The sequence below is a fragment of the Pinus tabuliformis genome, chromosome 4_1 (assembly GCF_031772625.1).
Source record: "Pinus tabuliformis cultivar Carrire ecotype Pingquan chromosome 4_1, CPIR1, whole genome shotgun sequence".
In the NCBI taxonomy this organism is placed as follows: Eukaryota; Viridiplantae; Streptophyta; class Pinopsida; order Pinales; family Pinaceae; genus Pinus; species Pinus tabuliformis.
In genome coordinates this window covers 582,795,041-582,822,910 of record NC_142303.1, presented here as the reverse complement: position 1 = coordinate 582,822,910, position 27,870 = coordinate 582,795,041, and the positions used below count along the sequence as shown (strand labels likewise).

Genomic DNA, 27,870 nt, shown 5'->3' with positions numbered 1-27,870 from the left:
TAAAATTTGACAAAACAAAATTTAATCTTAGTGCACATAAATTATAGTTATCTTTTTTCTTTTTCTTTTTAAATAATAGCCAACTAGGCCATGCTCATATAATTATCTTTGTCATTTTATTTTATTTTTCTCTTTCTATTTTTATTTGTGTCTACAAGAATGGACAACTAGGCTAGGCTCCTACTTGCATGACATTGCTACCTTTATAACCTTGATTGATTTTCATTGCTACCACTATAACTTCTAGATAAACTTCATATCCTTTAGCACTACACAAAAGCTAAAATAAATTTGTATTAACAACTTTGTAAAAAATTCCTTAACAATACACTCTATCCTAAAAAAAAATCTGCAAAACACATAAACAGTTAAATAAATAAATATCAAATATTTCAAAACTAAAACAAATAAATATTTAAATTTAGTAAAGACGAAACATCATAATGGTATCAAATATTTTGTTTCCAAAATATTATATTTCATGTGAAATTATCACAAAACATCTGAAAGCACTAATATTTTCTTTTGTTTCAATAGAAAGGTAGATTGATGTAAGCTGCAATCTATTACCATAGAAACACTGTAATTGTTTTTTTGCTACAATAAAGATGAAATTGATTTAACGAATGACCAAACTATATTCCGGAACTAAAAATTACACTAAAATTTGTGTTGCAGGGCCATACATAGGGTTCGCATAAACCGTGCCACTGACCGTTTCCTGTATTCAAAGCCCAAACCCTGACCCTGGAGCCTAACCTCCTGACCCTCTGAGAACAAATATGTATTACGTTACAACCACAGAGAACATGGGTTCTCTGGTAACGGGGAAGATATTTAGAAGGGGGACAGAAAAATTCATTAATAGATGGTACAGGTATTGGGATTATAGTTCTCTGTAACAACAGTATATGGGTAAGGCGGGTAGCTGCTTGGATTCAGATACACTACTTGTGGAGGATCCGGTTTTTTCTCCTCTTTCTTCTCTTCTTTCTTCGCAGCTTCTGGCTTTTTCTCTTCTTTGGCAGGACCCACGCTCAGCAGCTCTGTGAATCCAAAACCAAATTTTCTCAGTTTTACTGTGAGAAATACAGGATCTGCTTCACCGATGACAGTTATCTTCTTCTCTTTCATATCCACTGCAACAGATTCTACCCCTGCAATCAAATATGTTATCACTATTCAGAAAACCAAATTCATTGTAAACCAGAAGGTGTAAGGGACAATGTTTATTGATATTTACCTTCAACCCCTGCAATAGCCTTCATAGCCTTTCTCTTGCTTTTTTCGTCCTCAATCACCAATTTCAGCACCATTTTCTGCAAATACAACACATGCAGGGTCCTTATTTTCAGAAAGTGGGTTTAATAATTCAGAACATACAGAATCAAAACCATTGATTCTGGTTGAACAGAACAAAGGGTAGCCTCATACCTTCATATTTGAAAACCTTCCAAAATTATCTCTGTGATCTGTATGAAGGCGAAGAAGCAGAATTGGGAGCCTTCTATTCCTTCTTAATCCTCAGAGTTATACTCTCAGTGGGCCTCCTTGTTAGGGGGATTGGATATATACCCCATATATATAGTTACCGAGCTTCTTCGGGGAAACTTCCGACCTCTGGTCGCCGCCCAAATGATTCTCAGGCCGCCTTATTTTTACAAAACGCCAAGACTTTGACGTAGTTGTTGGTCTTAATACGTTACTTATAATGTAGCTTACGCCATGATCGGGTCACTAGAGTTGCATAGATGACGCAGTCGCTGACAGCACGAGGAGGACAATGACCGAGAATCTATGAAGACTCTAATGGGTGGACATTAAACCCCCGGAATATTTTGTTATTCTTATTTTCTTAGCCGGTGTTTTAACAAGTATAATGCTCATAGCTGGATTCTGCCAACCAAGATGTTTACCTGAAGACATCTCCAAATAATTTTGATAAGACGGGCGGGCCTCTTCACTTTTTGCAAAAGGCCATTTCGGCTGAGTACAGCTGGAATTTCAAATCTATTTTGTTTTACTTGAGAAGTTGATTATTTGTATTTTTGGTATAGATTTATGACTAGCCTATCAAATTATTTTATTATTATAAATTTTCAGTTTATTATATTTTTACCCGATATTATTTTATAATAAAAAAATAATCTAAAATATATTCAATATGACTTTGTTAAGTACTTAAATATCATATTTTAAAACGTTTGGTTTAATAATTATGTTTTTTTGTCTTGAAAGTTATGGAAATTTTGGTCATATTTTGAAAACATTTGGTATGGATTTTTGTAAATCTAAGTAAAAAGCTATTAAACTTCATAATTTTAAATGCTCTAGAAGTTTTTGATGGTGTTGAATCCATTTACCATCAAAAACATGATTCATAGCCACTTTTGGCTATCCGGAGAATTCTTCCACCTCGTAGATGACTCCTTTTGAAAATGTTTTAAAAACTTGTATCCAAAAAACATGTTTTGAAAATGTTTTAAAAACTTATATCCGAAAATAAAGTTGGACCAATTAAGTTTAAAATGACATCCACTAGGATACATGGATGATTTATCTATGGTTGAAGTTATTATTTTGGATATATAAGTTATTTATTTATGGTTGAAGTTGTTATTTTGGATATATAGACCATATATTTATGGTTGAAGTTGTTATTTTGGATACATATATGATCTATTTATGATTGAAGTTGTTATTTCACTGATATGTAGTGATAAATGTTTCTCATCCCATAATAGACAAACAAAGAGTGTTATCATAATATATTTAGAATGAAAATCTGAAATTTCTTACCCATCATACTTTTTTTAAGTTTAATTTTTTTTGGGCTAATTTAAAGTTTCTATTTTGGGTCTTTAATGATTTCTTTTAATTAAATTTTTAATAGTACACATTGTTGGCAATGTTGACACAATATCAAATGATCATAATCATGTTCATGAGTTTGTCATGTTGATGATGTTGCTTAATGTTGCAAAATTATTTGTGTTGATTTCTTAATGTGCACATGCTTATCAAGTAAAGTGCAAAAATTAATTAAATGATATACATAACACTTTGATATTTGTACATTAATAAAACAAGAACGAGAGAACAAATTCATGGAACCATAAAACTAGAAAACATTTTATAGTATCAACCTAATCAACTATACAAACACTTTGATATTTTTGGTATGTTTATAAAAGTAATGCTCCTGTCCCTCTAACGACCAATGTTACAATGTAGGTCGTGTAGTAGGTAAACCACGTTACCCTAGATAGTAATGCACGCTTTCTTCATCCAACTTGTGCCACAACAAGTTTGTCTATGTGAGCCTTGTCTTAAGCAATAATTAATGTTTGGCCAGGATTCTTTGGATGTGTAAACAATACAAAGAAAATTAATTTGAGATAGTTGAAAATGAAGAGGTAAGATGTAAATAGTCTTGGAATACCAAGAGGCAACTCTTCATTTCAAATTCTTATATAGAATGCAAAACCATTTCTATAAAAGATGCGTTGTTGAATGAGAATTATTTTTTTGTGAATTGAATATTTGTATAAAAGAGCTCTTGAACAAGCCTTGTAAGAAGAAAAGAGGAAGAGAAAGAGTAGCATAAGTAGAGCATACTTGAAGAAAAGAAGCAGAGAGGATAAGCAATAGTAAAGAGGACAAAAAATAATTTCATAACAAAGACAAAGAGTAGGTAACCAACAAATTTGATTTGTAATTTGTTCAGGGGATTGTAGTCTCCTTTCAAGTTATAGTTTGATAAAGAACAGGTTGGAGCCTATTGAGGTAGCCTCTTGTTGGTTGTAGTCTACAGAAAATTTGTGGGAGTTGGAGGTTCTTTGCAAGGTGAAGTTTGTAGAAGAATTCAAGTAGCAACCTCCTTGATGTAATAAGGGAGTAGAAGCTTGTCTTCACATCATTTCAACCAAAATTTGTGGTTTTCTCTCTTTATGGGTAAATATTTCTCTGGTAATTGCAAAAGAAACAATTAGTTGCAAAACAAAATACTTGAAAAAATAGATTAAATTGAATTAAATAATTAAAAAGACACAATTACAAATTCACCCCAAAGTAATTGTTAAGTATTTATCACAAATCTCTAGTACAACCCTAATTCACTTCAAAAATAAAAATAGTGTAATTTGTACTTGTTAAAATTTAATTTTTTCTAAACATGTTCCTACACCAGGTAAATAATAAAATCATCTACTTAATAAGTCACCATAAAATCTAAAAAAATTAAATAAATAATTAAATAATTATTATTTAACTCCACCCAATCTACCTACCAATGGAAATTTATAATTAACCCTATGTATCATTCGATTCAAAATAACTTCTTAATATAAGATGAATTTATTTACATTCATGTGTTCAATTAATCCAATGAAATTCCCATTCAACTTGAAATTAACATTTATTCAATGCTCTGCGTAAAAGGTATGGTAAGCTATATAAAAATTTAAGTAAAATTAATTTCTCATTTATAGTGAGATTGTATAATTTCAATACAATACAAAGCTTTCAAATTATTAAACCTCTAGTAAAATTAATGTTACATTAAAGGGGTTATTATCTCACATATTTTCAAAGATAGTGAGAGGATGGTTTTTTGATAATCAATTATCTCATTTCATAAATAAAAAAATAAAAAAATATTAAGCTTTGATTTAGTACACGTAGAAAGGAAATATTTTCTAATTTGTTAAACATAAATCTATATATATATATATATAATTAATGATATCCTATGAGAATCTAAGTACCAACCTCTTTTTCACATAATTTGCAATAAAGTAATGTTGCCTTTATACAAAGCATTTTTTTATCGAAATTCTCCAGGTTGTCTTAAGAAGCCATGACAGACTTCACTGTTGTTGGCAGCTAGTTTACTGAAGAGAATTTTACTTATGTCAGTGTTTGGGAGTCTTGCGGCCACACATTTTCTTCCTATTTATGTTGTCGATAAGCTTTTGGCCCGGGAAATTGCCTATCAAACTGTAGGTCATGGTATGACTAAAGTCTTGAAAGACTCCAAAAAAGATATTTGGCCACAATTTCCTATTCAATGTGGAGTCTATGCTCTTAACAATTACAATCATGCTATCTTAGAAATCAAACAAATCGAGGGTATGCAACTCCCCACTATTCCTCATAGACAGTACGACCCTAAAAAGGCAATTCATGATTTCATCACTCAAGTTAAAATAAGGCCATTTGTTCATGAACCTGATGACTTTGATGATTTGTTTGAGACATGTGAATCATACAGACAGGTGGAACATTTAGCACAAATTCGATTGGGCCCCAAGGATTTTGTCTTATTCCAAGAATATAGAAATAAAAGGCTACAGAAATTGCCTTCTGAATGCCTCATTGCTTTACTGCCAGAGTTGCCTACAGGAAAGTATTTGCCACCGTCTACAAAGGAAACAAAAAGGATACCCACTAATGCACTTTCATAGAAACAAATTGAATAACTCGTGTCTACTAGCGAGTTTGATAAAGTGTGGGATCAATTCAACAAAGAGCTAGATAGCACACAAGAGAGGGAAGTGAAGGATTCAACTTCAATGGAGATAAATAAGACTCCTATAGCCAGCAAGATAAAGTCTCCTGTGAATGAGTGATCAAGTCAAATAATGGATAAAGAAGTTATCTCGGCAATCCCCACCTCCGAGATTGTTCTCAGAGTATAAGAGATTCCACCTATTGATATTTTCTATAGTCCTGAACATCGTCTCATCTTTAGTCAACAAAAGAAGAAAAGAAGAATGAAACATTCTCATGAACTTCTTCCTAGAAGCTTCCCATTAGATGTGGTATGGAAAGACTATCAAGCTAATTCTTCTGATGATTTAGCTAAGCTATCACAATATGCAGGAGCCTATGCTATGACCACCATTTTCAAAGCTACTGAGGTTCAACAATGAGTTAAAGAGAAAGATGAAAAAATCTTGTAGTTAGAACAAACACTACTTAATTCAAGACATGATATTGAGAAGGAATGGAAACTCAAGTTGTCAAAGTTACAAACTGAGTTTAATCAATTGAAAGTTCAAAACGAAGTTGATATTTAGAGCGGAAATGCACAGATTGACCAGCTTCAACTTAAAATAACTCAAATACAGAAGGACACTGATATTGAAGGATTCATTAAAGAAGTCGAAGAGATCAATTCTCTCCTCGCCCAAAAAAAAGTGAACTTATATAAGAAATTGAAGATCATCAATGACCTCTACAAAAACAGTGACTCATTAACTGATCAAATGTGTGAATTAAGAACATACTAAGAAGATATTAACAAAAAGATTTTTGACTTCATCACTTAGCAGGACGGTACAGATGGAATGAAATAAAATCTTCCCAAAATACAAGAGTCATACAAGGATATTCTTTTCAACTATTGGGATATTAAATTAAAGCAGACTGAAGAAGCAATCTACAGAGCAAGAGACCTAGCAAGGCAGGTTACCAAACCTGTTAGATAAAGTCTAGCAGATGCTAATCTTATTACTGAATGCACAGGAGAATGCCTGCCAGATACTTAAACACTCATATAGTATTGGCATAATAAATGTAAGGAAAAAGAAGATAGCCAAGAAATTATCTAAATTAATTCTTGAATATCACCAACAGTTCTTGGTAAAGACCCATATTTAATGGTTAGTTCTTCATAGCCTTGTTAATGCAAATGAATACATGCTCCCGCCTCTTTTAGATGCATTTTTTACGGGATAGATGCGGATCAAGCCAGCTCATCCCCCAGAATTGAAGTCGGTGGAGGCTATTTACAGGTTACAAGAGAAAATGGAAGAGTAGTCAGCTTCCCATCTTTAGTTTCTTGTTAAAACTGAAGCTATTTTTGTCTTTTTGTTTCCTATTTTTAGGAGTGTTTCTTTTAACCTCCTCAGTGAAATATGCATTTTCTATTTTGATAGTAAAAAAATTATTTATAAATACCCTCTCATGTGTTTAGAGAAAGGCTTCATAATTTTTGTAAGAAGACTCAAGGAACTTGCACTTCTATATTTCTTTGATAATTTTAATAGAAAGAATGGGCTAGTGATTGTCTTCTTCCATGAGCAGAGAACTGAGATATGTGGTAGTATTATCTTTGTATTAATGATATGTTTTATGTTTAAAAGTGAGTGAAATTTTATTGTTGTTTTATTATATGCAATATCACAACTAAATTAAGCATTGTTTCACCATTGAAAAGTGTATTAATTGTTATCTTTAGTTTTACATAAGAAATGGTATAATTTTTCATGTGATATGTGATTAAAAATTAAATTGATTAACTATTTAATCAATTTAATTATCTTTAATTCGTTTTAACTCTTTTAAATGTTTGATGATCTATATTGTCTTTCATTTATAAATAAATCTTTATAAAATCGTATATGCAAAGTCAATTATATCCCGGGAATTAGATAGATAGATATAGATTTATTTATTTGCATTCATATTTATTCTATCAAATCTCTTTCACCCCATTTATATCACACCTCAAACTCCATCATATATTTTAACGGGAAACTGGTCCCTATATCCCTAGTCAGAACCACTATCCCAAACAGAAAAGGAATGGTATTCAAGTTCCCGACCAGGTGGTCTCCCCGATGTTGAGTCAAGGATATTTCGAGCCTTCAACAAGTTGATATAGTGTTACCGAAAGAGAGTTGTAGAAGTCGCCTACAACTAGTACTCATGGGATTGGATGGTAGATCCATAAAGTAACATGAATGGGAAGAGGAAGTTGTGAAAGAATAGCCAGATGTGGACTAGTAGACCACTTCTGATGAAGAGAAGGATGGCATGACTATTGGTTCAACATGATGTTTCGTAAAACGGAAGTGACGAAGAATATGGTTGATGCCCTATAAAGAATGAGGTTCCATGATGAAGAAGATGAAGTTCATGACATGATGTAGAAAGAGGAGCCGTATAAGCAGTTCCCATGTAAGAGGAACTTGGGTGTATTCCTCTTATAGGAATGATTATATCCTCACTAGTTGAGAGGGAGAGATAGACACATCATTATTTTCTTCATGTCATGAAGAGGGAATGGAGGATTGGGTAATCATATGAATTCTAATACTCTTTAAGGATGTGGTCGGGCATCCAATAGGTAAGAGTAGTCGAAGAGGAAATTTCTTGAGGATTTGTTATTCCAAGACAAGAATAGTCCTAAAAGGGCATACCTTATGAACATCCGGATGTGGTATGTGCCTTAAGAGACAATGATGATGTTGTCTATAAGTCAATGTCTCACCAACATTATGCTCTGATATTGTGGTGATATAGAGTTGTTAGTCAAGGCCTTGCTATGTGACAATGTTGGTTGGTATGATGAGATGCAATGAGATAACCTAAAATAATAGCTTATGAGATGGCTTACTAATCTGACTCTTCTCATGAGAATACTTTAGTATGAGAATGTCCAAGTACCGTGTATGGATTATGAATACCTCCCTAGTTAAGAAGGAGTGTTGAATTGTGTAACTAGGTTCGGTATTCATAATGTTTAATGTAATTATGATTTTATGAAAAGAGAAATTTTATTATTATTATTATTATTATTATTTTGAAGCATGTGTTTCATGCTCAAAGTGATTTTATTTATATTTCAAGCACCGATTGAGTGCTTCTAGAGCTTAGTCATAAATTCCAGCAGTCAATTGAGTCATTTTGATATGTAATATCCCTTTGGGAATCTTGTATTATGTAAAAGAAATTTATTTGATTCATAAAATATCCTCTAAGACCAGTCAACCTTTCTGCAACAAGTCGACCTACATGAAAAATTAAGTCAGTCTCTGTTGGGTGTAGGAATTACACTTAAGCAAACTCCTCAACACTAAATTTGTCAACCTAGGAGATCTATAGACTTAGAGACGAAGCACAGGCAATGCCAGAGATGGTATGAATCTTCCTAATATAAATCCCTACTTTCTTTAAAGGAAATATTGCAGAATCAAATTAAAAAGAGAAAAAGGCAACTTGAACCATCAAAATAATCTAAGACTGGAACAAGGAAGAATGCATTTGCAAGAGGGAATTAAAGATAAAGGGCAATCACTCTAGCTAATTATTGTTTAACTACTGAGTGTGTGTTTTTCTTTAGCAGAGACACTTAGCAATCTCATCATATGGGCCCTTAAACCTGCTCCTTTAGAGATTTCCTTCTTGCACTAATATGTCCTCTACTATCGCAGTCTGCTTGCACTAGTGCAGGAACAGAGTTTTATGCAGAAGGTATAAATAGTGTGTTTACTAAAGGATTTTTTCTTCCTGCAAGGGCTTGAACTTTTCCAGGTTCAAAGCACTCAGATCCCATGGCAAGAAACTAGTTCTTGCACTGGATCATAGCTTCTTGGACTGTGCATTTAATTCTTAAAATGAGTGCTTAATTATTACAAGTGCTATTATATTGTTAAATCAAATTGCACACACTAAAAGTGAATTTTTCTGATCTTAACAAAGTGCATGAATAAAGAAACAATAAATATACATTTATCCTGTTATAACCATTTAATGAAAGAAAGAAGATTGCGGGAAGTAGACTAAGAAGGCTTGCTGCATCACAACAACGTGCACTGGTGCAGGTTCATTTCTCCTGCTTGGACCAGGCAAGGAAACCCAATCAAACAGAATTGCAGAAAAGGGGACATCACACGAACGTGCACTTGTGCAGGGTTATTTCTCCTTCTTGGACCAGGCGGAGGAAAACCAATTTGAAATCAAGTGCAGGAAAGGGAATTTATCTACTTCACACAACGGATCCGCTTTCACTCAGACAGGAATGCATGTGCTTAAAATTAAATCACACTTGACAATGTAAACACAAATTACAGGAAAACAGGAAATGGGGTAAACATGTTGGGTTGGCTGGGCCCTAGCCAACCAGCGCGTTTCCCCTTTAAATAAAAACGTTGCTCAGTACCTTAATCAATTCATCAGCTCAAATACAGAAATGCAATTTGTGAAACATGAGGCAGAGCTCCCTTTTATTAATTCACTGAGGCAAGTACATACATTAATACATCGTCCAGCCTAGATTCGGGTGATAACAAAATACAACAACCTGTTACCGCCTCTCTGGTTGTGTCTCTGTTCTCTTCTACTATCAAAAACTCCCCCTAGTCCTATTTACATTCTACATTATATAGATCTTTGGCCAAAGGCCAAAATAGATCATTCAACCGATTACATAACCAAACGCAAAATTTAGCTTTTCGCCTTCAAAATTAGACAGTTAGCAAAACTGGCCGTAGCCAATATCCAGCTTTCGTCCTTCACAGATTCGATCTCGGCTGCTTTTCGATCGATCTTGTTGTCGTGGTTGAAGCTGCTCAAAACGAGGTGGTGATCAAGGAGGTTTGGATCTGCTACAAGGATTTGTTGTGTTGGCAACGGTGCAAGATCTGATCCTGCACTAGGATCAACAGTCACGGTAAGTACTCTAACTACCAAATAAACATTGGAGATATCGATAAGTTACAAAGAGTGATTAAAAGCAAGAAATCATGTAATAAAAATTAATGCTAAGTTAAATTAAAAGTATGAAAAATAAAGTTTATACGAAATATGTCACCATGTTTGGACTGGTGCAAGATGAGGGTGTATAAAAGAGGTAAAACAGTGGTAAATGGTTATGATTTAGGAAGGGGAAAATGGCAAAAAGAGAGCAAATTAGGGGGCTAACATTCTCATGGAGGTAATTCGAACCCCTGGAAAGCCTATAAATAAGAAGAACTCGACCTCATTTGGAGCACACATCCAACACATATGAAGAAGCAAGAGAATAAGCTCAATCTTAAAAGGAAGAAGTCCTAATGCAAGGGAAGTTCAAGAAGGAAGCTAGAACCAAATTTTTTGGGTCTCTCTCTCTCTCTCTCCCCTGTCCAACAAAATTCTGAATCTGTTAGGTCAAAGTTGTTGGAGGAATTGTTGAGATCAAAGTTGCTGGATAGATTGGTGAGATTAAAGTTGCTGGAAACGTTGTTCGGGTCGAAGTTTTTGGGGTCAAAGTTGTTGGAAAAGTTGCTAAGGTAGAAGTTTCTAGAAAAGTTGTTGGGGTCGAAGTTTTTGGGGTCAAATTTGTTGGAAAAGTTGCTAAGGTAGAAGTTTCTAGAAAAGTTGTTGGGGTCGAAGTTGTTGGAAAAGTTGTTGGGGTTGAAGTTGCTAGAAAAATTGTTGGGGACGAAGTTGCTAGAAGGTCAAAGTTTGTTGTTGTAAGATGTGTAAGGAAAGATCATCAAAAGAAGGTTGAATTGGCCTTGGAGGGGTCCTTGTCAAGGGTCATAGGTCTTGGAATTCATCGTTTTAACCTTCTATAAGAAGAGACTAACTCTTGTGGCTTTTCCTCTCAAGATGATAGGTTTGGGCCCTAGTTAGCAACCTACATTTTCTGTCCTCTTGTCTCATTTTTATTCATTTTTTGGTAGTTGTTTGATGATAGAGAACACAATCATAATGAAGTAAAAGAAGAAGTTAATAACAAGTACCTGAAGCTAAGTAAAAAGAACATCACAAGAAGTTATCAAAGTAAGAGAAATCACCTAATTTAGTTGCCCCTAGATTTCTTAATAGATTCAAGCATGAGTGCCTATAATGACCTTGATAAAATGAGTGAAGAATAATGAGCAGGTTAGAAGGGGTTCAATATGATTGAAAATTCCCAACCGTCCTTGCCAATTTGTTTTTTTGTTGCAAAATTAATTTTTGGAATTATCCTCCATTCCCCTTATTGAATTAACAAGCCAATCAATGAATATAGTTGGTGGAAGGAATAACTTCCACAATTATTCTAGGAATGGGTTGAGTACCTAGAGGATGTGATTTTTATGGTCAAATTACCCTCTAAAATATTCACCCTTTGACTTGGAAGTTGCACCCTCACTTGAAGGGTGAGTTGAATGGGAAAAGATGGAGATCCATCGATTCATTCAATAATGTAGAGAACACCCATGTGTGTGTGGGAAGGAGCATAGAGAATGATGTCATATTCACGGGAATGGGATAAAAGATAAGGGTTGAATGTGTAAGTGTGGAGAAGGTGTTTATTTTAGGAAGAAAAATCCAAAGAGAGGAGAGATGCATAAGAGGGTGATAGTAGTAGAGTTTTCTATTTGAGAAAGAGCCAAAAGAGTGTGGGTAAATGGTGACCAATTCAACCAAAGAGGAAGAATAGTTTAAATCCCTCAATTCGTTGCCTAATTCAGCATGGAGGAACTCTCAAAATAATTTTTGAGTGTGGCTTACTCACTATACGAGCATGATAAGCTCAAGGGAGGTAAGCCACCAAGGGACTATCTAGTAGAAAAGGGACTTACTCATGTGTTATACAAGCCGATATAAGAGAACTTAGAAACCATGAAATCTTATAGAGAGTAGAGAATAGGTTCCCTACTAAAATTATACTTTAGGGAGTGTGTTAATTGCCTAAAATCACTGAGAGTTTCCTAAAATTTTCTCATGTGGTATCATCATTTGGCCAAATGTAGAAATATAGAGTGCATATGAGCCTATGGTTGGGTGGAAAATTTCTCACCCTTAATCAATATATTAAGGAACTTACATTTAGATAAGTTATTCCCACCACGTATTAAATTTTATAGCCATGTTTCAATAATGAAATTTTCATGCATTGAGGGGGAATGCATTATTGGATAAAAGGTTCTTTTCTTCTTGGGTATAAGGATAGTTTTCCTTGCTTCATATATGACGATAGATATGTTAAAGAATTTATTGAGGGGAAATTATCCACTACTTGAGTTGATTAATGATTTTCTTGAGGTATAATTCATTTGGTCTTATCTAATAGTAAAGCCCTAGGTTGTAAGCCTAGTAAAATGTGGTTGTAAGAATGCATACTAAACAAAAGTTGAAATTGAGTTAGTCCTAGTTTAAACCTAAACCACTTGATCCATGTTGACACAACCTGTAATTGCTAGGAATGATCCATGTTTTCCTTCCCATTCCTACCATTTATATGCTTTTGTTGGCATGCTAAACTTATTTATCTCATTGATTTTATGCCGCTATTTGAATGGGAATGCTTGTTCAAATTATAAAGTTTCATGGTTAAAGAAAAAAGTGCATGAGTAAGATGGAAGAGAAAGAAACTATACACTTCCAATGTGTCAAGAGTTAGTCCTATTTCTATTCATTTTATAGTCCATTGATGTTATTATTTTTCCTAGGAACCTAAGATAGAATAAAAGGTATTAAGAAATATTCAACCCTAGCATAATTCATGAAGGAATTGAGTAAGTGTAACTCTTTTGGTACTCCTTGAAACTAGTAGAAGAATGTTCCCTAGTGTGCTTAAATTTACCTTATAAATGATGGATTATAATAAGGAATCATAATAGAATTATGTTTTCATCTTGATGGTTTTTCATGGGAGTTATGCTTAAGACTAAGCGTTGTTAGATATGAAAGGAATTTTAGTTATAAATTGTGAGTTAAATTGTAATGGTACCCATTAATAACCTTAACCTAGGACCCTAGTATGAATCTCGTAATAAAGCAAGTGGTGACTTATATCGGTTATATCTCTATTCATGGTTGTATAAAAGTCCATGGGAGCCTTAGAGAATTGTTTCTCCTTTAGTGAAAACACTAGGTGCTTGCAAGAAAACACTAGGAAACTTGTGGAGATTTGCATCCAAGGAAAACTTTATTCTTTGTTTATTGCACAAAGCAAAAATTCATGTGATACAATGGATATTGCAAAAATAAAAACTTCATGTGATGCAATGCATATTGCATAAAGAAAAAGTCTTGTCATAGAGGAAAGGGTAATAAGGATTTAAAAAATGTTAGGACAACAAAAGAAGGTAAAGGGAGATTGGTTTATCACACAAAATAAAAGTTTCATGTGATGCAACATATTACATGAAGAAAAAATTCATGTGATACGCAACACAGAAGCAAGTTTTCATGGTGTGAAATAAGAGAAGGATTAGTTATAATGATGAAGAAAGAGTTTGGAGGTGCTCATCCCCCAGAATTGAAGTCGGTGGAGGCTATTTACAGGTTACAAGAGAAAATGGAAGAGCAGTCAGCTTCCCATCTTTAGTTTCTTGTTAAAACTGAAGCTATTTTTGTCTTTTTGTTTCCTATTAGTAGTGTTTCTTTTAACCTCCTCAGTGAAATATGCATTTTCTATTTTGATAGTAAAAAAATTATTTATAAATACCCTCTCATGTGTTTAGAGAAGGGGTTCATAATTTTTGTAAGAAGACTCAAGGAACTTGCACTTCTGTATTTCTTTGATAATTTTAATAGAAAGAATGGGCTAGTGATTGTCTTCTTCCATGAGCAGAGAACTGATATATGTGGTAGTATTATCTTTGTATTAATGCTCTGTTTTATGTTTAAAAGTGAGTGAAATTTTATTGTTGTTTTATTATATGCAATATCACAACTAAATTAAGCATTGTTTCACCATTGAAAAGTGTATTAATTGTTATCTTTAGTTTTACGTATGAAATGGTATAGTTTTTCGTGTGATATGTGCTTAAAAATTAAATTGATTAACTATTTAATCAATTTAATTATCTTTAATTCGTTTTAACTCTTTTAAATGTTTGATGATCTATATTGTCTTTCATTTATAAATAAATCTTTATAAAATTGCATATGCAAAGTTAGTTATATCTCGGGAATTAGATAGATAGATATAGATTTATTTATTTTCATTCATATTTATTCTATCAAATCTCTTTCACCCCATTTATATCACACCTCAAACTCCATCATATATTTTAACGGGAAACTGGTCCCTATATCCCTAGTCGGAACCACTATCCCAAACAGAAAAGGAATGGTATTCAAGTTCCCGACCAGGTGGTCTCCCCGATGTTGAGTCAAGGATATTTCGAGCCTTCAACAAGTTGATATAGTGTTACCGAAAGAGAGTTGTAGACGTCGCCTACAACTAGTACTCATGGGATTGGATGGTAGATCCATAGAGTAACATGAATGGGAAGAGGAAGTTGTGAAAGAATAGCCAGATGTGGACTAGCAGACCACTTCTGATGAAGAGAAGGATGGCATGACTATTGGTTCAACATGATGTTTCGTAAAAGGAAGTGACGAAGAATATGGTTGATGCCCTACAAAGAATGAGGCTCCATGATGAAGAAGATGAAGTTCATGACATGATGTAGAAAGATGAGCCCTATAAGCAGTTCCCAGGTAAGAGGAACTTGGGTGTATTCCTCTTATAGGAATGATTATATCCTCACTAGTTGAGAGGGAGAGATAGACACATCATTATTTTCTTCATGTCATGAAGAGGGAATGGAGGATTTGGTAATCATATGAATTCTAATACTCTTTAAGGATGTGGTTGGGCATCCAATAGGTAAGAGTAGTCGAAGAGGAAATTTCTTGTGGATTTGTTATTCCAAGACAGGAATAGTCCTAAAAGGGCATACCTTATGAACATCCGGATGTGGTATGTGCCTTAAGAGACAATGATGATGTTGTCTATAAGTCATTGTCTCACCAACATTATGCTTTGATATTGTGGTGATATAGAGTTGTTAGTCAAGGCCTTGCTATGTGACAATGTTGGTTGGTATGATGAGATGCAATGAGATAACCTAAAATAATAGCTTATGAGATGGCTTACTAATCTGACTCTTCTCATGAGAATTCTTTAGTATGAGAATGTCCAAGTACCATGTATGGATTATGAATACCTCCCTAGTTAAGAAGGAGTGTTGAATTGTGTAACTAGGTTCGGTCTTCATAATGTTTAATGTAATTATGTTTTTATGAAAAGAGAAATTTTATTATTATTATTATTATTATTATTATTATTTTGAAGCATGTGTTTCATGCTCAAAGTGTTTTTATTTATAGTTCAAGCACCCATTGAGTGCTTCTAGAGCTTAGTCATAAAGTCCAGGAGTCAATTGAGTCATTGTGATATGTAATATCCTTTTGGGAATCTTGTATTATGTAAAAGAAATTTATTTGATTCATAAAATATCCTCTAAGACAAGTCAACCTTTCTGCAACAAGTCGACCTACATGAAAAATCAAGTCAGCCTCTGTTGGGTGTAGGAACTACACTTAAGTAAACTCCTCAACACTTAACTTGTCAACCCGGGAGATGTATAAACTTAGAGACGAAGCACAGGCAATGCCAGAGATGGTATGAATCTTCCTAATATAAATCCCTACTTTCTTTAAAGGAAATATTGTAGAATCAAATTAAAAAGAGAAAAAGGCAACTTGAACCATCAAAATAATCTAAGACTGGAACAAGGAAGATTTCATTTACAAGAGGGAATTAAAGATAAAGGGCAATCACTCTAGCTAATTATTGTTTAACTACTGAGTGTGTGTTTTTCTTTAGCAGAGACACTTAGCAGTCTCGTCAGATGGGCCCTTAAACCCGCTCCTTTAGAGATTTCCTTCTTGCACTAATCTGTCCTCTACTATCGCAGTCTGCTAGCACTAGTGCAGGAACAGAGGTTTATGCAAAAGGTATAAATAGTGTCTTTACTAAAGGATTTTTGCTTCATGCAAGGGCTTGAACTTTTCCAGGTTCAAAGCACTCAGATCCGGTGGCAAGAAACTAGTTCTTGCACTGGATCATAGCTTCTTGCACTTAGCATTTAATTCTTAAAATGAGTGCTTAATTATTACAAGTACTATTATACTGTTAAATCAAATTGCACACATAAAAAGTGAATGTTTCTGATCTTAACAAAGTGCATGAATAAAGAAACAATAAATATACATTTATCCTGTCATAAGAATTTAATGAAAGAAAGAAGATTGCGGGAAGTAGACTAAGAAGGCTTGCTGCATCACACCAACGTGCACTGGTGCAGGTTCATTTCTCCTGCTTGGACCAGGCGGGGAAACCCAATCAAACAGAATTGCAGAAAAGGGGATATCACACCAACATGCACTTGTGCAGGGTTATTTCTCCTGCTTGGACCAGGCAGAGGAAAACTAATCTGAAATCAAGTGCAGGAAAGGGAATTTATCTACTTCACACAACGGATCCTCTTTCACTTAGACATGAATGCATGTGCTTAAAATTAAATCGCACTTGACAATGTAAACACAAATTACAGGAAAACAGGAAATGGGGTAAACATGCTGGGTTGGCTGGGCCCTAGCCAACCAGCGCGTTTCCCCTTTAAATAAAAACGTTGCTCAGTACCTTTATCAATTCATCAGCTCAAATATAGAAATGCAATTTGTGAAACATTAGGCAGAGCTGCCTTTTATTAATTCACTGAGGCAAGTACATACATTAATACATCGTCCAGCCTAGATTTGGGCGATAACAAAATACAACAACATGTTACCGCCTCTCTGGTTGTGTCTCTGTTCTCTTCTACTATCAAAAACTTCCCCCTAGTCCTATTTACATTCTACATTATATAGATCTTTGGCCAAAGGCCAAAATAGATCATTCAACCAATTACATAACCAAACGCAGAATTTAGCTTTTCGGCCTTCAAAATTAGACAGTTAGCAAAACTAGCCGTAGCCAATCTCCAGCTTTCATCCTTCACAGATTCGATCTCGGCTGCCTTTGGATTGATCTTGCTGTCGTGGTTGAAGCTGCTCAAAACAAGGTGGTGATCAAGGAGGTTTGGATCTACTACAAGGATTTGTTGTGCTGGCAACGGTGCAAGATCCGATCCTGCACTAGGATCAGCAGTCACGGTAAGTACTCTAACTACCAAATAAACATTGGAGATATCGATAAGTTACAAAGAGTGATTAAAAGTAAGAAATCATGTAATAAATGATTAATTAATGCTAAGTTAAATTAAAAGTATGAAAAATAAAGTTTATACGAAATATGTCACCATGCTTGGACTGGTGCAAGATGAGGGTGTATAAAAGAGGTAAAACAGTGGTAAATGGTTATGATTTAGGAAGGGGAAAATGGAAAAAAGAGAGCAAATTAGGGGGCTAACATTCTCATGGAGGTAATTTGCACCCCTGGAAAGCCTATATATAAGAAGAACTCGACCTCATTTGGAGCACACATCCAACACATACGAAGAAGCAAGAGAATAAGCTCAATCTTAAAATGAAGAAGTCCTAATGCAAGGGAAGTTCAAGAAGGAAGCTAGAATCAAATTTTTTGGGTCTCTCTCTCTCTCTCCCCTATGCAACAAAATTCTGAAACTGTTAGGTCGAAGTTGTTGGAGGAATTGTTGAGATCAAAGTTGCTGGATAGATTGGTGAGATCAAAGTTGCTGGAAACGTTGTTGGGGTCGAAGTTTTTGGGGTCAAAGTTGCTGGAAAAGTTGCTAAGGTAGAAGTTTCTAGAAAAGTTGTTGGGGTCGAATTTTTTGGGGTCAAAGTTGCTGGAAAAGTTGCTAAGGTAGAAGTTTCTAGAAAAGTTGTTGGGGTCGAAGTTGTTGGAAAAGTTGTTGGGGTTGAAGTTGTTGGAAAAATTGTTGGGGACGAAGTTGCTGGAAGGTCAAAGTTTGTTGTTGTAAGATGTGTAAGGAAAGATCATCAAAGGAAGGTTGAATTGGCCTTGGAGGGGTCTTTGTCAAGGGTCATAGGTCTTGGAATTCATCGTTTTAACCTTCTATAGAAGAGAGTAACTCTTGTGGCTTTTCCTCTCAAGAGGATAGGTTTTGGCCCTAGTTAGCAACCTACATTTTCTGTCCTCTTGTCTCATTTTTATTCATTTTTTGGTAGTTGTTTGATGATAGAGAACACAATCATAATGAAGTAAAAGAAGAATTTAATAACAAGTACCTGAAGCTAAGTAAAAAGAACATCACAAGAAGTTATCAAAGTAAGAGAAATCACCTAATTTAGTTGCCCCTAGATTTCTTAATAGATTCAAGCATGAGTGCCTATAATGACCTTGATAAAATGAGTGAAGAATAGTGAGTGGGTTAGAAGGGGTTCAATATGCTTGAAAATTCCCAACCATCCTTGCCAATTTTTTTTTTTGTTGCAAAATTAATTTTTGGAAATATCCTCCATTCCCCTTATTGACTTAACAAGCCAATCAATGAATATAGTTGGTGGAAGGAATAACTTCCACAATTCTTATAGGAATGGGTTGAGTACCTAGAGGATGTGATTTGTATGGTCAAATTACCCTCTAAAATATTCACCCTTTGACTTGGAAGTTGCACCCTCACTTGAAGGGTGAGTTGAATGGGAAAAGATGGAGATCCATCAATTCATTCAATAATGGAGAGAACACCCATGTGTGTGTGGGAAGGAGCATAGAGAATAATGTCATATTCACGGGAATGGGATAAAAGATAAGGGTTGAATGTGTAAGTGTGGAGAAGGTGTTTATTTTAGGAAGAAAAATCCAAAGAGAGGAGAGATGCATAAGAGGGTGATAGTAGTAGAGTTTCCTATTTAAGAAAGAGCCAAAAGAGTGTGGGTAAATGGTGACCAATTCAACAAAAGAGGAAGAATAGTTTAAATCCCTCAATTCATTGCCTAATTCACCATGGAGGAACTCTCAAAATAATTTTTGAGTGTGGCTTACTCACTATACGAGCATGATAAGCTCAAGGGAGGTAAGCCACCAAGGGACTATCTAGTAGTAAAGGGACTTACTCATGTGTTATACAAGCCTATATGAGAGAACTTAGAAACCATGAAATCTTATAGAGAGTAAAGAATAGGTTCCCTACTAAAATTATACTTTAGGGAGTGTGTTAATTGCCTAAAATCACTGAGAGTTTCCTAAAATTTTCTCATGTGGTATCATCATTTGGCCAAATGTAGAAATATAGAGTGCATATGAGCCTATGGTTGGGTGGAAAATTTCTCACCCTTAATCAATATATTAAGGAACTTACATTTAGATAAGTTATTCCCACCACGTATTAAATTTTATAGCCATGTTTCAATAATGAAATTTTCATGCATTGAGGGGGAATGCATTATTGGATAAAAGGTTCTTTTCTTCTTGGGTATAAGGATAGTTTTCCTTGCTTCATATATGACGATAGATATGTTAAAGAATTTATTGAGGGGAAATTATCCACTACTTGAGTTGATTAATGATTTTCTTGAGGTATAATTCATTTGGTCTTATCTAATAGTAAAGCCCTAGGTTGTAAGCCTAGTAAAATGTGGTTGTAAGAATGCATACTAAACAAAAGTTGAAATTGAGTTAGTCCTAGTTTAAACCTAAACCACTTGATCCATGTTGACACAACCTGTAATTGCTAGGAATGATCCATGTTTTCCTTCCCATTCCTACCATTTATATGCTTTTGTTGGCATGCTAAACTTATTTATCTCATTGATTTTATGCCGCTATTTGAATGGGCATGCTTGTTCAAATTATAAAGTTTCATGGTTAAAGAAAAAAGTGCATGAGTAAGATGGAAGAGAAAGAAACTATACACTTCCAATGTGTCAAGAGTTAGTCCTATTTCTATTCATTTTATATCCATTGATGTTATTATTTTTCCTAGGAACCTAATATAGAATAAAAGTTATTAAGAAATATTCAACCCTAGCATAATTCAAGAAGGAATTGACTAAGTATAACTCTTTTGGTACTCCTTGAAACTAGTAGAAGAATGTTCCCTAGTGTGCTTAAATTTACCTTATAAATGATGGATTATAATAAGGAATCATAATAGAATTATGTTTTCATCTTGATGGTTTTTCATGGGAGTTATGCTTAAGACTAAGCGTTGTTAGATATGAAAGGAATTATAGTTATAAATTGTGAGTTAAATTGTAATGGTACCCATTAATAACCTTAACGTAGGACCCTAGTATGACTCTCATAATAAAGCAAGTGGTGAAGTATATCGGTTATATCTCTATTCATGGTTGTATAAAAGTCCATGGGAGCCTTAGAGAATTGTTTCTCCTTTAGTGAAAACACTAGGTGCTTGCAAGAAAACACTAGGAAACTTGTGGAGATTTGCATCCAAGGAAAACTTTATTCTTTGTGTATTGCACAAAGCAAAAATTCATGTGATACAATGGATATTGCAAAAATAAAAACTTCATGTGATGCAATACATATTGCATAAAGAAAAAGTCTTGTCATAGAGGAAAGGGTAATAAGAATTTAAAAAATGTTAGGACAACAAAAGAAGGTAAAGGGAGATTGGTTTATCACACAAAATAAAAGTTTCATGTGATACAACATATTACATGAAGAAAAAATTCATGTGATATGCAACATAGAAGGAAGTTTTCATGGTGTGAAATAAGAGAAGGATTAGCTATAATGATGAAGAAAGAGTTTGGAGGTGCTGCGTATCATGTCACAAAAATATTTTTTGTGTTACATAACATGGATGAAAATATTTGGAGTTCTAATAAAGAAGGTAAGTTTAAGGGATAGACATGAGAAAGAAATTTTCTCATGGTGTGATGTATCACACCACAAACTTTTGTGTATGATACACCACACTATGAAGTTTTAAAAGTTGCAATAGACAGATGGAGAAAAGAAGCATAGGAAAGGAAGTGTAAGCAAAGAAGGAATACAATGAAAGGAGATGATAAATAAATGAAGGCAGGAAGACTCAGAGGAATGAAGGCATTTTTCATGGTAGATAAATTTTTAGTAGTGCGATAAAGTGTGAGAAAGTTATATTTCTAATGATGTGTAATGAGAAATCAAAATATCCAATGATGTGATAAAAGAAAGATATATCTTTGTCATGAGGAGGAAAATATTCCAAGTTGCAATATGTCACACCATAAAATTTTATGGATTGACACATTGGGTTAGAAAATATTTTCATGTGTGTCAAAAATTGTGAAGCTTAGAGTTGTTTGTACAATATTTTCATGTAATCAATAATGGTGATGACACAAAATAGAAGAGAAAGCCTCAAAAAAACTTTAAAGAAACATAACCTTATGCTCGAGGCTTATAATTGGGCAAGAGTATAGTCGTTGGAAGGTTGTTAATGAGCAAGAGGTCTTAGTGAAATTAGAAATGACTATGGAAGTCTTCTTAAGAAGAAAAATATTTAATACCCCACCTCCTGAATGCTACTTAATGGTTTGGGTATGTGACATATATGCTTTTGAATTTTTATAATTAATAAGTTACCTAAACCCTAAATTGGTTCATTATTTTTCACCAAATTTGTACTTGTTTATAACTTGATTAAATGGTCAAAGTTAATTGTTGTTATGACTTGTTTATGGCTATAATTTTTATCATTTATACAAGTTTTATAGCCACCAACATTAATTTTCATATTTGCATTAACTATGGATAATTTTGCATTACATAATAACTTGACTCACCCCCTAAATCAACCTTAAAGTATATAAAATACAAATATGGATTTTACTTTGAGTAACCACCTAATCCATAACATGTTTGTTATATTTGATCGATGGTAAATTAGGTAGCTAGATAGGAAGCCTTGGACTTGATTATTTGTTTCCTTAGGAACCCAATGTACTACTAGGGAATCCTTCCTTGTGTAGGATTTGTCCTTCATTACAATGGTGAAAATTGTTGTCTATGTTATAGTGGCAACAATTCTTGTTCCACTAGTCTTTGTGCCTCATGAAAGCTTTGCAATAAGGAACAATTTTTGTGATAACACCAACCATTAGTGATATCAACAAGAAACTTGAAACTTTTCTCTCATGACAATGGTGAAGGCTTGAAGGAAGTGAGAATTGAATTGCTAAAGGGATTAGTAGATGTTTATGAATTATCTTACAAATTACTCTAGCTATTGTTGTGCAAGTTCACTTGAGTTTTCTAAGTGTTTTGATGGTCATGATAGGCAATTTTGTGTAGGCACTAACTTTGATGAAAATATCATCTTGGTTTACATAATGTTTTAATTGAGCTATGGATGGCCTTTTATTGAATTTGGGGGTCCTATTGTGAACTTTTCTAAATTTTTATTATTTAAATAATGGTTTGACAATGTGCAAACATCAATGACAACTTGAACAAAAGTGAGGAAACTAGTCATTACAAAACTAAAGTAGAGCATCACAAAGAACATATCTTGAGTTTTTTTTTTTAATTGGCCTTAACCTTAGGTAGGATTGCAATCTTATTTATTTTTCCAACCTTGCTTATATATAATCATATCTCTCTATAACTGATAAAATTCCCACAATGTAAGACCAATTGGAGTGACATCTCCATCAATTTCATCTAACCTATTGTACCATATTTTATAAAGGCTATAATAACATTAACCTCTCTAGAGTGATACAAAATTGTTGGAATTAGCTACTCTCCTTTCAAAACCTATGCATATCATGCTTTGATAATATATCAGGTCTAAGTGTCATTCTAATCAAGGTTGAATGAAAATGGATTTTATCATTACTATTCATACTTGATTGTAAATGGATTTTTGCATTGTTGTTGAAACTTAACTTTTGGAGTGGGTATGTGTTGTTTTAATCAAGGTTGATTGCAAATGGGTTTTTCCATTGCCATTGAAACTTGATGTTTGAAGTGAGCTTAGAGAACTTGGGTGCAAATGTGAAGTGGAATATTTGTGGGCTCTTAATATATCCTTGTCTTAGAAAACTTTGATGATGATGATGATGATGGTTAACGTCCACTGAGACCAAATTGGTCTATTGGACCTATAATTTCTTAATTTCTAATTGTTTGACTCCTTGTCTTTCTTGGCGAGATTGGTGATGTAGCTTTCTTTTTCTTCTCTACGGTCTTCCAACTTTCTTTATCTTGCATCTCCTTCATCTCTTCTGGTTCTTGGGACATTGGTGTCTTAGCTTCGCGATCTATTGTCTTCGTACTTTTGGAGATAGTCGAAGAAGAAGTTTGGCTTACGAGATCTGCTTTGCTATTAAATGAAAATTTATTTTGCGCGTTATTCGAAATCTCATACCTGTCGGTGCTTGAGGGGTTGTTGAGTTCACCTTTTTGTTGTTGGGCGGGGCTTTCCCCCTGCTTGTCTTGAGTTGTTTCTTTGCATGTACATGATTATGGTTTGTTAGTGGAGTTTTTATTATTGTACCTATCAAAGGGGGAACTATTAATGTATTCAAAGAATATTGGTGGAATTTTGAGGTGGGTTCTATGTGAATATTCAACTTATTAAGAGTTTTTTGAGAAAACTTATGAGCCTGCAAGTATATGTGTTTTTTTTGTTAGCTTAATCATTTTTTTTATGTAAGTAACCATGATTTCTTATCTTCCATTTTTATTTTATTCAAAACATAAGATTGTAATGCCCTTAGTGCTTGTATTAAATGGTTATTCTTTGAAACTCTTAAATACTCTTTAGTTTCCTTATTCTCTTAGTAAAACATTAAATAATTATTCTTTGAAACCCTTAAATACTTTTTAGTTTCCTTATTTTCTTAGTGAACTACTCATTAAATTTGAAATTTTATTTTCTACAAATTAAATTACTTTACTTGATATTCATTTTTAAAATGCTAAAAAAAAAAATTCAAAAATTTTATAATTTTAAATCTTTTTATTATAAAATCGATTTAAAATTGATATTTAATTTTTACAATTTAATATTAAAAATAAAACATAAACATGGTTATAAAATTGGTAAGAAAATATTGTACCACTCTGCGTAAAACTCATATTTGTTTATGAAATTTTTTATCACAATAACTAAATGGTAAAGCTAATATTAATTTATTTGTTGAGGGTATAGTTTGCCATTTGCGATCATGTTCAAATATATTATAAGGTCATATATTATTTTGACCTTATAATATATTAGTTACTACCTTTACTATAGAGTTAGTTTTTGTTTTTTATGATTGTAGATCTCATTTTTCAATTGTTTTCCTGTTAAATTGTGTATTGATATAAATCATATATTTCTAATTATGATTGTAGATTTCATTTTTCAATTGTTTTCCTGTTAAATTGTGTATTGATATAAATCATATATTTCTAATTTTGTTAGCAATAAATCTAACCTTTTTCCGTTGTAGAGTTTGCTTTTTATTTTGTTTGATTCTAAACTATATATTGGTAGATATTTTTTTATGACGCCTTACTAATAGCGGATTTAACTTGAGTAATTGTAGATCTCAGGTTTTATTTTTGTTTTTGTAATATACTATGTTTTCGTATAACTTTTTTATTTCAGACAATAAAATGACTATTGAACTCAACTCATCTTTATCTGTGTCTTGAAAGTTTTTAGGATTTTTTATGTTGATTTTTTCAGTATGGCTGGCTAGTTGGTACATGTGCTTAGGATGAAAAATTTAAACTTTGGAGGTGACACTAGTTTTGCCATGAGGGATTTTTAGCCATTTCTGTAGAAATCAAATAGATGTATGGGGTGTTCTATTGTACTTAGGTTTCAAATTTCACTAATCTTTTGATTCTCACTTTTTTATAAAGGGTTTTCTTCATTTCAACTAAATGTTAGAGTGGTAATCACATTTTGTGTATTAATTATATTAAGATTGTATTTTTATATTTATTTGACTGGTCTATGCATCCCAACACATGCTTTGAACTAAGTTGTTCATTTATTCTTTCTTGGAACCACTCATGTTTTTGTGTTATCAAATAAATTTCTTGGTTTTTTAGCTAAAAATATCATAGTTTTCTGCATATGTTATTGTGCTCCTTGGACTATCAAGTTTTGTAAACAATGCTTGGATGACCTTTAGTTGGTTGTAGGCATTGGAGAAATAAGTTGTCCAATTTGTAAGTTTTGTGTTTATGTTTGAAGAATAAGTACTAATCTATTCTAAGTATGCATTTTACTTCTTTAAAATTTTGGTGCTCTTTGTTCAAAATTTTCTACATGTGGTTGGTCTTCAATCTTATGTTTTCTCTTATCAATTGTTGTTGGCAATGGACTAAATCACTAACATTGATTTGAATACAGTGGAAAGAATTTATTAGTTGATTAACCAAATTCATCCCCAACTTGTCATATCCTTTCTTTTTTTAAGCTTGCCATGTGTGCTTCCTATCCCTTGCTTTTCTAGGCTTGCCATATGTGCTAACTGTATCATTGATTCAAAGAAATCCTTTGAGTCAAAAGCAACTATTGCTTTCCCCTAGTCTCCTTCTACTTGAAAGGTCATGAAAAGAAATATTAAATTTCATGTGAAATTATCACAAAACATCTGAAAGCACTAATATTTTCTTTTGTTTCAATAAAATGATAGATTGATGTAAGCTGTAATTTATATCTTTAGCAACACTGTAATTGTTTTTTGCTATGATGAAAGATCAAATTGATTTAACGGATGAACAGAACTAGATTCCGGAACTAAAAATTACACTAAAATTTGTGTTACAGGGCCATACATAGAGTTCACATCAACCGTGCGACTGACCGTTTCCTGTATCAAAGCCCAAACCCTCACCCTGGAGGCCTAACCTCCTGACCCTCTGAGAACATATATGTATTACGTTACAACCACAGAGAACATAAATTCTCTGGTAACGGGGAAGATATTTAGACGGGGGACAGAAAAATTCATTAACTGATGGTACAGGTATTGGGATTATAGTCCTCTGTAACAACAGTATATGGGTAAGGCGGGTAGCTGCTTGGATTCAGATACACTACTTGTGGAGGATCCGGCTTTTTCGCCTCTTTCTTCTCTTCTTTCTTCGCAGCTTCTGGTTTTTTCTCTTCTTTGGCAGGACCCACGCTCAGCAGCTCTGTGTATCCAAAACCAAATTTTCTCAGTTTTACCGTGAGAAATACAGGATCTGCTTCCCCGATGACAGTTATCTTCTTCTCCTTCATATCCACTGTAACAGACTCTACCCCTGCAATCAAATATGTTATCACTACTCAGAAAACCAAATTCATTGTAACCAGAAAGTGTGAGGCACAATGTTTGTTGAGATTTACCTTCAACCCCTGCAATCGCCTTCATAGCCTTTCTCTTGCTTTTTTCGTCCTCAATCACCAATTTCAGCACCATTTTCTGCAAATACAACACAGGCAAGGTCATTATTTTTTCAGAAAGTGGGCATAATAATTCAGAACATACAGAATCTCAAAACCAGTGATTCTGGTTGGAACAGAGCAAAGGGTAGCCTCATACCTTCATATTTGACATCCTTCCAAAACTATATCTGTGATCTGTATTGAAGCGAAGAAGCAGAATCTCGAGTCTTGTATTTTTTTCTTAATCCCCAGAGCTATACTCTCAGTCGACCGCGTTGTGAGGGGGATTGGATATATACCATATATATATAGTGTGTTACCTTGCTTCTTCGTGGAAACTTCCGACCTCTGGGTCGCTTCCCAATTCATTCTCAGGCCGCGTTATTTTTACAAAAAGCCAAGAATGTGAGTAACAGTGGCAAGACTTTGACGGACTTGTTGGTCTTAAGACGTTATGACTCACCTCTTTTCTAATGTGGCGCACGCCATGATCGCGTCATGAGAGTTCCATAGACGACGCAGTCGATGACAGCACGAGGTGGATTGGTACTTCCACTGAGGATGTGGGGTTATTATAAGGTTGCCCAACAATGGGGTTATTATAAGGTTGCCCAACAATGACTAGGAATTTATGAAGAATTTAATGGACCCACAATTTAGCTTAAAAAATATGGAAATTTTGTCAAGAGTATATGCCAGAAATTTTTGAAAATTTGGATTACAGCTGTAAAACTTCAAGATTTTGCGTGTTTGAGGAATTTTTGATGGCACTGAATTTATTTCTGCTATCAAAAAAAGATTCAAACACTCCCACAATATGATTTTTTGAATTTTTTTGGAATTGTTTTTAGTGTGATTTTTTGGACTTCAGTGTGCCAAAATCTGAGGGAAAAAATTGAGGTGAAATCTTGTTTTTTGACTGTACATATGGATTCAGCATCCTCAAAAACCCCTAAAGCACTTAGATTATGCAGAGATTACCTATCAAATTTGTGAT

At 33.8% G+C, this 27,870-nt stretch overlaps 1 protein-coding gene across 4 annotated transcripts; it reads right to left on the bottom strand.

Moving 5' to 3' along the window:
- Nucleotides 1-614: 614 nt before the first annotated feature.
- On the bottom strand, nucleotides 615-27,362 carry LOC149177289 (heavy metal-associated isoprenylated plant protein 39-like). 4 transcript variants are annotated; one of them, XM_089420071.1, is made up of 3 exons: nucleotides 27,031-27,362; nucleotides 1,244-1,319; nucleotides 615-1,157 (listed from the first exon to the last, which is right to left on the bottom strand). In XM_089420071.1, exons 1-3 carry the CDS (start codon nucleotides 27,043-27,045, stop codon nucleotides 862-864), a joined length of 387 nt encoding a protein of 128 aa, XP_089276197.1. In that variant the 5' UTR covers nucleotides 27,046-27,362; the 3' UTR covers nucleotides 615-861. The 4 variants fall into 4 exon arrangements, with proteins under 4 accessions (XP_089276197.1, XP_089276198.1, XP_089276195.1 ...); XM_089420072.1 differs by lacking the exon at nucleotides 27,031-27,362 and adding an exon at nucleotides 1,435-1,645; XM_089420070.1 differs by lacking the exons at nucleotides 615-1,157; nucleotides 1,244-1,319 and adding exons at nucleotides 26,209-26,749; nucleotides 26,835-26,910 and having other exon boundaries at nucleotides 27,031-27,284.
- Nucleotides 27,363-27,870: the final 508 nt, after the last annotated feature.

What these genes read in the sequence shown, in the direction of transcription:
- LOC149177289 (XM_089420069.1), bottom strand. Translation starts at nt 26,937, where the DNA reads ATGACCTTGCCTGTGTTGTATTTGCAGAAAATGGTGCTGAAATTGGTG. An exon ending in GGCGATTGCAGGGGTTGAAG is followed by an intron (nt 26,750 to 26,834) that starts GTAAATCTCAAC and finishes ATTTGATTGCAG; the next exon opens with GGGTAGAGTCTGTTACAGTG.